This window comes from Sceloporus undulatus, chromosome 2 (assembly GCF_019175285.1).
Source record: "Sceloporus undulatus isolate JIND9_A2432 ecotype Alabama chromosome 2, SceUnd_v1.1, whole genome shotgun sequence".
In the NCBI taxonomy this organism is placed as follows: domain Eukaryota; kingdom Metazoa; phylum Chordata; class Lepidosauria; order Squamata; family Phrynosomatidae; genus Sceloporus; species Sceloporus undulatus.
The window spans coordinates 57,520,339-57,534,522 of record NC_056523.1 but is presented as its reverse complement, the minus strand read 5'-3'; the positions used below and the strand labels follow the sequence as shown (position 1 = coordinate 57,534,522).

The 14,184-nt window shown below is 38.8% G+C and overlaps 1 protein-coding gene across 2 annotated transcripts in view; it reads right to left on the bottom strand.

Moving 5' to 3' along the window:
- Nucleotides 1-3,612: 3,612 nt before the first annotated feature.
- Nucleotides 3,613-14,184, bottom strand: part of DENND6A (DENN domain containing 6A) — a 51,015-nt gene continuing 40,443 nt past the window's right edge. The window contains exons 13-20 of one of the 2 annotated variants that reach the window (XM_042451535.1): nucleotides 14,112-14,177; nucleotides 13,953-14,017; nucleotides 11,485-11,574; nucleotides 10,155-10,208; nucleotides 9,959-10,068; nucleotides 8,981-9,083; nucleotides 7,798-7,872; nucleotides 3,613-6,471 (exon numbers count right to left, since the gene is read on the bottom strand). In XM_042451535.1, the coding sequence (XP_042307469.1) occupies nucleotides 6,346-6,471; nucleotides 7,798-7,872; nucleotides 8,981-9,083; nucleotides 9,959-10,068; nucleotides 10,155-10,208; nucleotides 11,485-11,574; nucleotides 13,953-14,017; nucleotides 14,112-14,177 (689 nt within the window). In that variant the 3' untranslated portion in view covers nucleotides 3,613-6,345. The remainder of the gene's footprint in view (nucleotides 6,472-7,797; nucleotides 7,873-8,980; nucleotides 9,084-9,958; nucleotides 10,069-10,154; nucleotides 10,209-11,484; nucleotides 11,575-13,952; nucleotides 14,018-14,111; nucleotides 14,178-14,184) is intronic. The other variant, XM_042451536.1, reaches the window with a different exon arrangement.

The window sequence follows — 14,184 nt, the reverse complement described above, 5'->3', positions numbered from 1 at the left end:
TCTGAAAACCTCTGAGATTGAAAACGTGTCTTGCGTCAAGCGTACAGTAACCCTGTATTATAGTAACTTAACAGGGCAATGGGGATAATGGAGCAGGAAGAGAATCACAGCAGTACTTTTACATTTGGCAGTCAAGGAGAAAAAGAGATAGGCAAGCATGCCCCACTATCAGAAGAAAATTATTCACTTGAATTCAGTTCTGGTATTCCTCTCCTTTGTCTAGTGATGGCCTTTTCCTAATATTTTATTAATATTGTAATGTTGATAAAATAATTACCCTGAGATACATATTTTAAAAGTTTTAGTAAAACAACTATCCATTTGGAAAATAGGCGCTGTTCACATTCCTTTTCAAACACAATAGAGAATATGTAGACCTGCAGGGATATTTGGGCCCAAAAAGACAGGCCAAAATAAAGCTGCTTCGGGTCAGTTTGGAAGTACGCTGTTTAAATAAAATGTGCATCCTAAGAGGCCAAATGCCATACCAAAGCCACACTCCAGTCATAAGGACTAAAGCGCAGTTTTGGTGCAGCTTCTGGCCTCTTAAGATGCGTATTTCATTTAAACATCATACCTCCAAAGTGACCTGAAGCAGCTGCCTGTCTGTTCGGGCCCATTTGTCTCCATTATAAGAAAGGGGCCTAAGTTGCGTAAAGGCACCAGATCCCATCTGATCTTTGAAGCTAGGCAGGGTCACCCCTCTTTAGTACTTGGATCGGAGATAGCCAATGAATACCAGGTGCTGTAGACTGTACTTCAGAGGAATGAAATGGCAAATGGATATTTTGTGGCTAGGAAAACCCTGTGAAATTAACAAGGTTGCTGTAAGTTGACCGGTGACTTGAAGGCATATATACATCAATCACATCAGCATCCATACCAAAAATTTTCCATAGTTTGCACTTCAAGTGCTTTATTAAAGAATTTAGAAATCTAGCAAAAAGGTTGGATAGACTTCTAATATTTGTCAGCATAGAATCATAGAGCTGGAAGAGACCTCAAGGGCCATCCAGTCCAACACTTTGCCATGCAGGAACTCATGATCAAAGCATCCTGGACAGTTGGCCATCCAGCCTGTTTAAAAACCTCCAAAGAAGGAGACTCCACCACTCACTGAGGGAGTGTGTTCCACTGTCAAACAACTCTTACTGTCAGGAAGTTCTTCCTAATGTTGAGTTCTATGACAATGTCTAGACATTGGCAGATTGTCAACTTCACTTATCTATAATGCCGGACTTTTTTTTTTTTTTTTGCTTCATTTCTATAACTGCATCATTTTTATTTGTCCTCATTAATGAAAATGTCTTACAAATTCATCATCTCATCCAAGGGAAGTGGTATGATCATTTGTTAAACAGCTAACCCACATCAGTATCATGCCATCAGCTCCCCCACCCATCCAATAACCCACCTACTCCCTGTCTTTTTTCCTTCCAAAATGAAGTCAATTTATTGGATGGTGTGTGGGTTCTGTTAACCAGGAGATGAGAAATATGTATGCCAGGGCCAAAAATCAGTCTAAGTGTGCTTTCAGAAGAAAATAAAAAACATCCAATTAGTATCTGGACTAGAAGAGGCAAAAATGAAAGTAAGCATAATGAAAGTGCTGGTGTAGATTTGTTGTTGTTATATGCCTTCAAGTTGTTTCTAACTTTTGGTGACCCTATAATTGAGTTTTCTGGAGCTGAGAGTGTGTGATTCACCCAAGGTCACTCAGTGGGTTTCTACTGTGGAGCGGGGTTTCAAACTTTAATTTTCAGATTCATAATCCATTGCTCAAACCACTACACTACGCTGGCTGTCATGATGCTGTAGGTATAACCTTACAAAAGTAGTATTGACCCTCCTAACAAATTTTGGTGCTGCTTCATGATTTCCCTTACTTTAACATTATAGTCTTCATGTTGTGGTTAAGTACCTGAAAAGAACTGCAATTAAATTGTTTTAAATTGATTTTATCTTCACACATTTTGGGAAAAATTGCATTCTGAAAGATGTCTTCTTAAATATGTATCCTACTAAGTCATACATACTCTCACAGCTACCGTGGACAACAGTGGTTCACAATCTTGAGTGCCAAGGTGCTGGACCAGAGCTGCTGTGCTGATTCATTCCTGCCCCTTTCCCAAAATAAGGCTTGTTATTTTTGTGTGCCTTCAAGTTATTTCCAACTTATGGTGACCCTATCATGGGCTTTTCTTGGCAAAATTGGTTCAGAGGTAGTTTGCCTTTGCCTTCCCGTGAAGCTGAAAATGTGCAACTTGCCCAAGTGGGTTTCATGCCTGAGCTGGGAATCGAACCCTGGTCTCCAGACTTGCAATCCAACACTCAAACCACAATGCCACACTGGCTTAAAGCTTAACTAGTTAATTTGTTGGTTAGCAGCATTTGCTAATACAGTCGCCGCTCTTAACTCGTGGATTTGAGATGTGCAACCTTGAATATCTGCTGAGGGGTGGCTTCTTTTATTTTCAATGGTGCACACGCCTGGGCTGCACACATGGGCGTGCTCCATTCAAGCCTAATGGGCTTGAATATATGCAAGCCTCCGTTTTTGCAGGGTGTGCGTGTCTGGAATGGATCCCCTGCGAAAACGGAGGGCCAACTGTAGCTTGGAAAATTAAACTAGCTTTGTGTCTGCCTTCCTGCAGGACCTATATTGTTTGATTAATAGCACTCATATATGGTACAATGAGCAAGATATTTTGCTGTTGCTTTATTCATATTCTGTCTTCCTTCTGGAATATGGGCTCATAGGGACTTGCTACATTATCAATTTTATGGGGTGGTCTCAAGAAGACAATATTGGCCAATGAGTTTAGGACTCTTGACCCTTGCCCACAAGATATGTGTTCTAGAGTTGTTCTTTGCAGGCTGCTTCTTGATACTGAATGAGTGAAGAAGAGGATGCGATTGTTCAGTAATACAAAAAGATATTCTGCACATTCTCAGATGCATTTTGACTTAAGAATTCTCCACATCGGATTCAGTAACTTGCTCATTGTGTTGGTGCACATTAGTACTGTAGAGGACAGTGTCCTATCAGTGGAATAAGCACAAAATTATTTGTCAATCCTTTCCAATCAAGAGAATCCAAGTTATGCGGCAAACTCATACATATTTATGTGGAGGGGTCAGAATGGAGTTGTTGATCAGTGAGAATGTCATGTACACAGACTGTTGGATCCTATGCTTCAGGACAACCTTGCCCAACCTGACAGTTCCCGGATGAATTCATTGCACTACAAATCACATCATCCCAATCAGATTTCTAAAAAGTACCAGGCTGAGCATATTTAGATGTCACTATTACTTCCTAGTAGCACATTCTGTTATTAGCTCCTTCATAACTGCTACTTTTATAATTTTTAATAGTCTACTCCAGCCTGGCTCTTTGTAAATGCATTGGATTACAAATCCTACAGTTTGATAGCTGATGGTTTGAAGAGTGCCATTGGCATTTTTTTTAAAAGTACTTCCCCTCCCTTTTGGAGCAAAGAATGAGACTGATAAGCAAGAATGAACGTCTCAAAGGTAATGAACCGTTTCATGAATTCCACAGTATTTGCATTGTATTTCATGTGATTTACTGAATAAACAAAAACAAAGTTTCTGTAAAAGTGAATTTATTTCCTTTAAAAAAATACATTTTTAAAAATAAGCTAATGTAGCTAGTTCAAATGTACTATGTAATGCTTCAGTTAATGAAGATTTAGTGACCATATTTTTAAAATGCTACTTATCAGCTGTGCAAAACTATGTGTGTTACATATTAATGCAATAGTGGCATAATTGCAGAAGTCAGCTTTTATAGCATTCAAGTTCAGCTTCTTATCTGGAGTTCATGTAAGTGAATATTAAAAATACATCTTAAAAATACAAATGGCAGTTTATAGCTAAAATTAAGGACTCCAAATAATGATACAAAATATTGAACAAAGGCATTTTTTTCACAACAAGCCTGCAATACATGTCTCTCATCAAATGAATAAAACATCTGCTGTTAATGAACACAGTGAAATCCTGACCATGTTCTTGCATTCACATTCTTAACAGTGATGTACACAAGCTTGGTACACAGTAAAACTGGTATTCTTGAAATGATTCTTTCAAATCCTATTTCCTATAGAGCTATAAAATTCTTATGTTTGTGTTCTAAAGTTTCAGATGTAGCAACAGTAATTTATTACCAATGAGAAATGGCTGATTATGCATAATTGAAAATACACACATTGACTGGACTCCTTTGGGTGCTCTATGGTAATAGCTGCACTTTCCCCTGGACTTCACAGCAGTAACTTGGGAAGACAGGCAAAATCTGCCAGCTCTGAGCAGCCTTTCCCAATGCCTGACTTCCTTCACCAAAAAATTGTCTACGGCAGTTTTCCTCTGGCTGCCACCTTAGCTGGGATTTGCAAAAGTCCTGTCTGTAGAAATGTAAGCCTCTTCCTTCTTGAACTATACTTCAAAAATAATGTTTCTGTGTATCCCCTGCTCTTAAGGTCAGCCACAAAATAGTGGAATAAACATGTTTGATATTTAGCATGCAAGGCAGATGGGTGGCCCAATAATAATAAAAACCTTCACATAACAGCAAACTGCCCTTGAGTCATCCCACCTTAAATCTTTACTAGTGATATCATATGAGACCACCCACACTCTCTTCTACTCCCTTATGCCAAATGAATGCTTCAGTGCAGCAGTCTGTTCTGCTCACAGGAATCGTGTTAGTAAATCTGATTAGTCCACGCTGTGTTTATTTCTATAGTGCCATCACTGCGCATGGCTCTATACAAAGAATGAGTATGAAAAATCCCTATTCTAAAGCAGTGATTCTCACACTATCTGGTCTGGGAGACAAGCAATCCCTCCCCCTTCTGTGCCAGGCACTGGCACCATATCTGTGCCTACAACTGCTTTTTGGCAGCTCCCTAGGAACCAGCAGCCAGTGGCTCAGGAACAAGCACAAGCACCAGGGATGAGCACTTTGAATAACATTGTTCTAAAGGACTTGCAGTCTATAACAGACACACAGAATTAGAGGAAGAGGGGAAATGGAGTAATGGTAAAACATGGAAAGAATATCTTGTTACTTCAATTAAATGTGAAATAAGGTACAAGGATCCAAATGCTCCTTAGAGAAGGTAACTTTCAAGGAAGCATAAAAGAGAGGAAGAGAGGCAGCTGCATGAAGACATTTGGGGAGGAAGCTTACTATATCGAAAATGTCACTTCATGAATGTCTGACATTTTAGTTTTAGTACTGCTATTTAAAGTTAGATTTACCATGATAATGTGAGCTTAAGACATTTGATGAGAAACCCCCACTTAATATGATTCTAAACTTTTTAAAAGGTCTGCATGTTAGGGTACCCCACCATCCCAAAGAATGTGCTTTCCCAACTAGTATGGGAACACACAGATTCTCAATTAAAAAAAAAAGCATAGAAGATAGTAAATACTTGATACATAAGCTCATCTAGAAATAAATTTGTGACCAAAAGAAATAATGGCTCTATTGTACATTGAAAATTTCAAGCCACTCACCTCACTGAGGCATCATCAAGAGCAGCTTCACAGGCACCCACACCTCCTCCTACTCCTTTGTGTACACGTATCACAATCCAACCCTACCAGCTAAGATAATAGTAGCCTGCTGTGAGGTCTGAATCTGGAAAACTATGGTTACTAAGTTTTAGATCCAGGTTTCAGCCAATGATATGGAGAAAAATGGCTAGCAGCAATTATTTCCTCCGTTGACATACCATACCAGATTATAGCTAGTGCTGAGATCCAAGACAGCAAGAGGAAAAGAGTGAAGAATATGGAAGCCCACACAATTGTGTCCCAGACTACTAAACTGTGATTTGGCAATTAGTTCTGTGGTATCAAAACTCAACTGCAACACTAGTAGACTGGCTTTTGAGATCTTCATAACAGATAAAATAAAGGTTTGCACTGGAAAGCTATTAGCAATTACTTTAAGTGGGATAGTCTTTGAAAACAATAGGAGTCTTGATTCCCCTGAGTTTAACAGAATTGGGCAGAGCACCACCAGTTTACTAAGCTCTGCAATACCTGTATCATGTTACAGGCCTGCATGTAAAAGTACAAGATGCATGCAGATATTACAATAAGAGCACTTAGTTTTTAACATAATTGACAAACAAAAATAGTTTAGTTCCTTCTATAGTCAAGCTGAAGTTAAGGACTGCTTTAAAATAATTATTAACATGGTTTGCTTCCATTACAGTAATTTTTTTACATCCACTGATTCTCTGAACATCTCCTTTATACATTTGAGAGGTTTGATACAATGCATCTGGCTTCTTAAAAATCCAGTCATGTTGAGCCAGTTTTGGTCAAAATACCCTGTAAATCTTCTGGCTGTGCAAGTATAATTGAATCAATGTGCCTCTGTAACTTTTCCATAGTGCCAGGCTTCACTGGTAAGTTCTCTCCATCAGCCTATAACCACAGAAAGTGCAGGTAAGCATTTACAGTGATTTTGAAGGCTCCATGAGCATTCAGCATTCAGGACAGCCTGCATGCCAACAGCACACAGGGTAACATCACTTATGGACACAATCATCTATAGGTAGTGATAATATGCTAACTACAGATACCTCCCCAAATAGTATTTTTTTAAATTGAAACCTATTATTTGGGAAAGTGTCACAACAAAGTGGCACAGCACATGCTTTGCATACAAAAGGTGTCTGGCTAAATCCCCCACATCTATAGAAAGCTTTGGGAAAGAATCCTGTCTGAGACATTGAAGAGCCACTACCGCCACTACCAATCACTGTATACCATATCGAACTATGTGGCCCAAAGGTCTGGTTTTGTGTTAAGCAACTTCCATATTTTGCTATTCCAATCAACCGAAGTTGACTCCCTTCTCTACACTTCCTCAATGGAAGTGACAGCAGCTTTAAGTTAAACAAGGAAACCCCCAACAACGATATGTCCTACAAGAATATTTATCCAGTAAACTTTGTGGGACCAGCAGAGGGAGCTACAAACAAGCATAATATTCTGGAAACACCTTTCTTGAATCTCACAACTGGGAGAAAATGCTAATGGTAGAGGGAACACAACACCCTCACAGTTTAGGATAGCAGAGGTATATACAGTAGGTAAGGGAATAATAATACCAAATTGGATGAGGTATGACACTTCCAGGATATGGATGATCAGACCCCTTGTAGAAATACAGCAGAAATTCTCAGGGCGCTACCTACTCAAAACATCCTTTTCTGATAAGGGGCCAGAACAAACACCAGCCCTATCCCTATGTACTTCTCCTAGTCATTCTGGGCATATGAGTTTTTTCTCTCATCATCTGGATAGTTGAAAGGGAAAGCATGCATGGACAGTTGCCCTAATAACAAAATATTTCTGTTTCCCACCCAAGAGGAAGGCAAGTAAGGTCCACATTAGAGATTTAAAATAGGTGGAAATTTTGAAGCTATGGTTGGAAACCCCACTGTTTTCCTACTTTTTTCTTGGGAAAACACACACATTTTTAGAAAAACTTCTGATTGGCCCCAAGCTTGCACCAAGTGTCTGAACTGACAAAACTGGTTCATAAGCACACATTCTGAAGCAAAAAGTACAGAAATACAAAATGTTTGTTCAGGAGGTAAGCAAAGTAATTGACAGATCAAACCTAAAACCTCACTACAATCTTTATTTTGGTGTCATCAAATAACACACCAAGTTTGGTGACTCTGATCATGAATGTAGACAAAAACAATTTAAATTCAGGTATAAGTATATGTAATAACCTACCAATTTATCCTTTAATTTTAAGACTAGGTCCACTGTTTCAACCTCAGTATGTTTCTGACTCCAGAAAAGCAAATCCTGTTAATAAAAAGGGGGAAATATAATTTTAAGGAACTGTTTAGATACACAACATATACTTAAGGCAAAACAAAACAAAAATATTTTACAGTTGTATCTTCATCAAGGTGGCATCACTAAGGTTGGGTGCCAAGAAAGGGCTGTCTGTGTGGTGATAGTGGAAGCCTGCTCCACCATCCCTTGCCTGCACCCTCTACCTGGCTGGACCCAGAAAGTCTGCCTCCTCTGCCTTGCCTTCCCTCCTGTAGTCTCACTCACTCACCTAGTCAGGGCCGCTGGGGGGCTGCCAGGCAAGTAAGGCAGCAGGAGATGATGGAAGGGGTACATTCGTCCCTCCTTCTCCACTGTCTTGGCTTCCTCCCCACGGAGAGAGCCAGGGCAGGGACATGCTCACCTTTCCTTCTTTGCTGCCTTGGCTGCCTCCTCAGCAGAGAGAGCCAGGGCAGCGGAGAAGGGGAGGGCACTGGGTGCAACACACACACACACACACACACACACACCCTGCAGTATGAGGAGGGCCCAAACAGGTGTCATCTAGTATGGTCCATGCCTCTTGCACCCCCCTCAAGACGGCACTGCTTTATTGGAATATCTAAATTGCCTAATGTCGTAACTGGACTTAAGCAAGCCAATGTGTTTTATCACAGCAGCCATTAAAATGGTCAAAGTGAAAATCTTTGAGTCTCAAGATATCATTGTATTTACTTGTACTTCTTATTTCTAAAATGCTTTTCAGAATTATTTATCCTAGAGTCCCAGTGGTTCAAAATGTAATTTAAAATGCAAACACAATAAAATACAAAATGAAACATTATTTTAAAGAAATAAAATAACACACAGTAAAACAATAAAACCAAGAAAAGATCTGAAATGCCTAATGTTTACCATATAAATAATATTTACAATATAAACTGAGAAAGGCCTAAGATACCTTAGTTATCATTACTTGGTACAGTATATCCACTTTACGTAGACATTTTTCTTGTAGGAATGACCCTTCACCCTGCAAGTTAAACTATACTTTAAAAAGATAAATTGAGCTTTGTATTTTAAAAACCCACAGAGAGAACAGGAAAGAACTGGCTTAAGGCAAAGCCACTTTTCTAACCTCATTGCACAATACTTCTAAATGAAGTGCCTCCAGTTTCTGTGTCATTTCTTTCCGTCGTGTCCTGAACCAACCATCAAAGTTGGAAGATTTCAAAAAATGCCTTTATTACAAAAGGAGAAATTAGTTTTATTAGATTTAGCTCTGGAATCTCTGTGTCCTAAACCAAACACACTTAAAAATTAAATGTAACCAGTAGTGAATGTGGGACATTGTGGACAGTCTCAAAAATCCTCTATAAAAATAACTTAATGTACAACATGTCTATTTGCTCTTATGCCAACAGCTTGTTATTACACAGCCAACTGTTAATGTTAGATTTGCTACTTTCACTGCTGAACTATGTCTCTGCCAGGTACAGAATGAACTGATTTGTACCCAAATCTGTACTCCCCCCCCCCAGTTTGAGATGAAACTTTCTTACTGGCTATTACAGTAAGATGTATACAGAACCATGTTTCAAGTATGATGTATTAGTAGAGATGCATTCCACAGTCATGTTGACTGGCATAACTGTAGCAGCAGGATAAAATGTCCAAGGACCACCAGGGCAGATTTTTCTGATGTGGGATTGCTACCACTACACATCACTACAAAAAATGTGCTATGCCAGCATAATGAATCTTATTCTGATGTAGAATACCATGAGGTTTACAGCCTCAATGTTTTATTTTATGTTAGGAAACCTGTACTCAAAGTCAGCAATGGACGCAATCTATTTTCAATACAAAGTTACTTACAAATTCTGTTCCCAAACCATGCACTGGGCACTTACTCTATAAATGTGCAAAATGAGTTAAGCAAGTTTATAAATTCCTATGAGCTAGAAAAGTGATAACTGTAGCATTATTTTTGCATAACAGTTCGGCTGGCATTAGGGGCAAGGTTTTGCTGCAAACTGTTGCTTGAGTTTTAACATAAACTGTTTGGATTTAGCTCAGGCTGTATTTTATGTACATTTCAGCATAATAAAGTTACCGGTACAGTCCTATCCAATCTCCTTTTAATCTAGAGGTAAGCTGAGGTCCTGTTTTCTCAAGTGTTTTCATAAATTCCTCTTGGTTAAATGGTTTCAGCTGTGGTGGACTCTACAAAGGAAATGCAACTGTAAGTAAACAGAGCACAAGACTGTAGCTATTCACAGAATTAATGTTCAGTTTGAAGACATTCTCACCTTCCAAGGTGATATGCTCTTTTGCAGAGGCATCAAACTTGCTACATATCGTTCCTGGGAAAGAGAAAAAATACAAATGTAGTGCAAAAAAAACAAAACAAAAAAAATCCTTACACTTTCATATCTGAGCTGACCAATCCAAAATTATATTCTCTTTGGTTCAAAGCAAAGTTCTGAGAAAGAACACTGAAGGATTATGCTTTTGGCTTCTGCAGGACGAAGAACCATTTTCTAATAAAATGTACCCAACTGCCATCATGCTAATTAATTCCTAAGACCAAATTCCCACACAAGTGGTATCTCTAGATTTTTTTTCCTTTGTGGAAGATATCTTGTTCTTCATGGATTTCTCCCCCAAAGGGCTCCCAGCTTTCAAAATGATGTTATGGACACACAAATCATCATCATCATCATCTTGCCCTTCTCCCAAGACTGGGACTCAGGGCGGCTTACAACATTGAAACAATACAATTAAAAACATACAAAAATAGTAAATTAAAACAGAATAATTGCACATGCTACCCCGGATCGCACAATACCAAACCCCAAGTGATCTGATCCAGCATGCAGAAATCTGCAGCAGAAAATTATCACCTAAAGCCTGATATTTTTGTATCACACATGTATCATTTCAGGATAACCTAAGTACGTTCTTGATGGCCTGACTGTTTTCTGAGGCAACTTTACTACTGTGTTCAATATAGCTAACCACTATTAAAACTGAAAGGACACTTAACTACTGAGTTCTAGTAGAAAAATTCAAAGTCAAGGCAGTATAAAATCTGCTTAGCAAAGAATTAGCCTTGCCTGAATCTATCCTGCAGACAACTGCGAGAGCAGAAATCAAGGCAGTTCTATCAAGAAAGAAATATTTGGAGCATCACTGGTCAGCAGCCAGAATCCCTTGAAACAATTTTGCCTATTAAAAAGGGCAACTCCCTGGTAACCAGTGATGCTTCATGAGGAGCTTGCCTCATGCACACTTAAGTGGGGGAATTAGAAGACACAAATGAAAATTCTCAGATGTTGTGAATGATGGGTGGTGGAAGGAGGTGGGAAAGGGAGGCACCATGTAATACAGAAACAAAGAATGCAAAAGCAGATGCAGCATGTAAAAGAACTTGGAAAAGACTCATGCACTTCTCCAGTATTGGTGATTGTTATTATCTGAACAAAATATATTTATTTGCACACTATCTTAGATTATGCTACTGGAACTATATTACCAAAATAATTAATGAAATCATATTTGTAAAAATAATATATTAACACCCTAGACCTCTCTACAGTGTTTCAGTTACAAAGGTCTGAAAATTTCACAGAAGCTTACTAGTGGAATGATAAAGCTCTGGGTCAGTTCCAAGAAATAACGTCGAAGGATTATGCTTTGGGCTTCTGCAGGACGCTTTTGATATACTCCCTAGAAAATAAATAAAAGGCAAGTGCAATAAAATTAACCCAAGTTTGTTGATGACAATGAAGTAGAAACCATCTATAAATACATCTAACATTGAATATGATTTACACTAATGCACACTGCGCATTGTTATATGCATCAAACCATCTAAATTCAGCTGGTTATTTAAAGCTGGTTGCTGAAAGCAGGCCTGGGCATCTATAACAGGACCACACATGCTGCTGAACCTGGAAGGGCTACATCCTTGGTCCCCCAATGATTTTTTTCTTCTATTTATATTGAATTGCTAAATCTCAAGGCCCCATATAGACCATAGAGTAGGAGAGGGAATTTCACCATGTTTTGAAGGATTTCTTCCCTCTTTTAGGCCCAAGAAGTAATTTTTCCTCAACCAAGAAGTGATTAGAAATCACTTTTGGTTTGGAAAAAAGGCCTTTTTGACTTACATCTCAAGCCCCACACAACTGTGGCTGAACTGTTGTCCCTAGCTCTTAAGAGAATTCAAGGTAGGGGGGAGGCTTCTGTGGTAATTTTTTAGACCGCAAAAAAACTAAGAGGTGTGGGGGCATCAGGGTCCCATTTTCCCTGCACCTGATTTGAAGCCATGAACTAGCTAAAGTTATATGTACCTAGAACTCAACAGAAAAGACTCAACACAAAACATAGCCCAACAGAAGTTGCAAGACAGTAAACCAGAAGCCATTTGGTTTAAATTATCCCGCTCACCTTGCCATGACAAAAGTGTAGGACTCAGAGCACACAACCACTACAACAAGAGAAAGAAAAATCCCTATGCCATGCATCCTGTTACCTGACTTGTGCACCGCTTGACTTGTGCTCTCTCTCTCTGGCACTATATTGTGCAGAGTTTGCAGTTTATAAGATGGAACATGGGAAGGGGGAGCTATAGAAAAAGAACTCTACATAAAAAGGGAAAGGAGGAAGAATAATGTTTCTTTTAAGGAATGGCACAAATGATGTGTGTTCTGTTTTTCAGGACTACGTTTTTCTCACTTTCCTGCCCCTTCCCAAGATCCGTCAAACCAGATGTGAGCAATTGCTGTAAGGCCAAGGGCCAAATCAGGCAAGAGCATGAGGAATGCATGCCCAAGGCCCAAGGGTTGTGGCCTAAAGGGAGAAGTGTGAAGTTTAAAAAATGCTTAACATAAAGAAAACTGGAATTGCTTTTCTAATTATTTTTTATATTTGAATTTAATTATTAAGAAATAACATTCACCCTTTATTTATTAACTAATAAAATACATCCTCCAAATAAACACATAATTAGGATTTGGAAATATTATTTCATTATTAACAAGTAAAATTATTTTCCATAAATAAAATTCTCTTCCACTTATACTTAATATTACATTTATATAAATGTATATGTATATGAACCTTAAATATACTTAAACTAATTTTAATATTACCTTTACTGTAACACTGAATATGATATTGTCTATGATACTGATTTGACAATATCATATTCAATTTTACAGTAAAGAAAGTAATAAAATTAGTTTAAGTATATTTAAGTTTCGTATACATATACATTTATATAAGTTTATATAATTCTCTATTATACTGATTAAGGGGACGTGGTGGTTCAGTGGTTAAGACGCTGACTGTTGATTGCAAGATTGGCAGGTTGGCAGTTCAAGGCCCAAGCACTGTTGGATGCGGTGAGCGCCCATCACTAGTCCCAGCTTCTCCCAACCTATCAGTATGAAAGCATGCAAATGCAAGTAGATACATATGTACCACTCCGGTGGGAAGGTAAACAGAGTTCTGTGCAGTTATGCTGACCACATGACCACAGAGCAGTCTTTGACAAAGCTGGCTCTTCAGCTTAGTAACTGAGATGAGCACTGCCCCCTACAGTCAGACACGACTTGAAACCTTTTCAAAGGGGAATACCTTTACCTTTATGATACTGATTATCCCAGTGACTACAATATATAGGGTAATTCATAGCTTAATAGCATTAAATAGTGCATATGGAAGTGTGGCGTAACGTTTTGAGCATTGGACTATGATTCTGCAGATCAGGCTTCAAGTCCTCGCTCGGCCACAGAAACTCACTGGGTGACCTTGGGCATGTCACACTCTCGCAGCCTCAGAGGATGGCAATGGCAAATCCCCTTTGAAAAAACTTGCCAAGAAAACCCTGTGGTTTTAGGGTTTCCATAAATCGGGAACGGCTTATAACAACAAAATAATGGATATAACAACAAAATAATGCATTTGACTGGACTAAATACCCTAACTCATACCCTAAATGCGTGGGGTCACCAGAGTGGTCTGCACAAAAGGCCTTGGGAATATCCACACCTTGCACTCCCCTTCAACATAATGCTTCAACAACTAGGCTGTAATACTACCTTTTGCAACTGTTTTATGATTTCTTCATCTCTGTTCAAGTATGGCTTATAAGATGTATAGACGCCTACAAGGAGAAGAACACATTTAAGTTTTTTTCTGATTTTCTTCACAAAAATATATACTACAATCAGTAAGTTTAGAAGGCTGAAACTTGTTACCAGGTTTAGAATCCAATGTCTTTAGATTCTTCAGCTTTTTCACTTTCACCGGCTTTGGGACTTCACCTGCCAA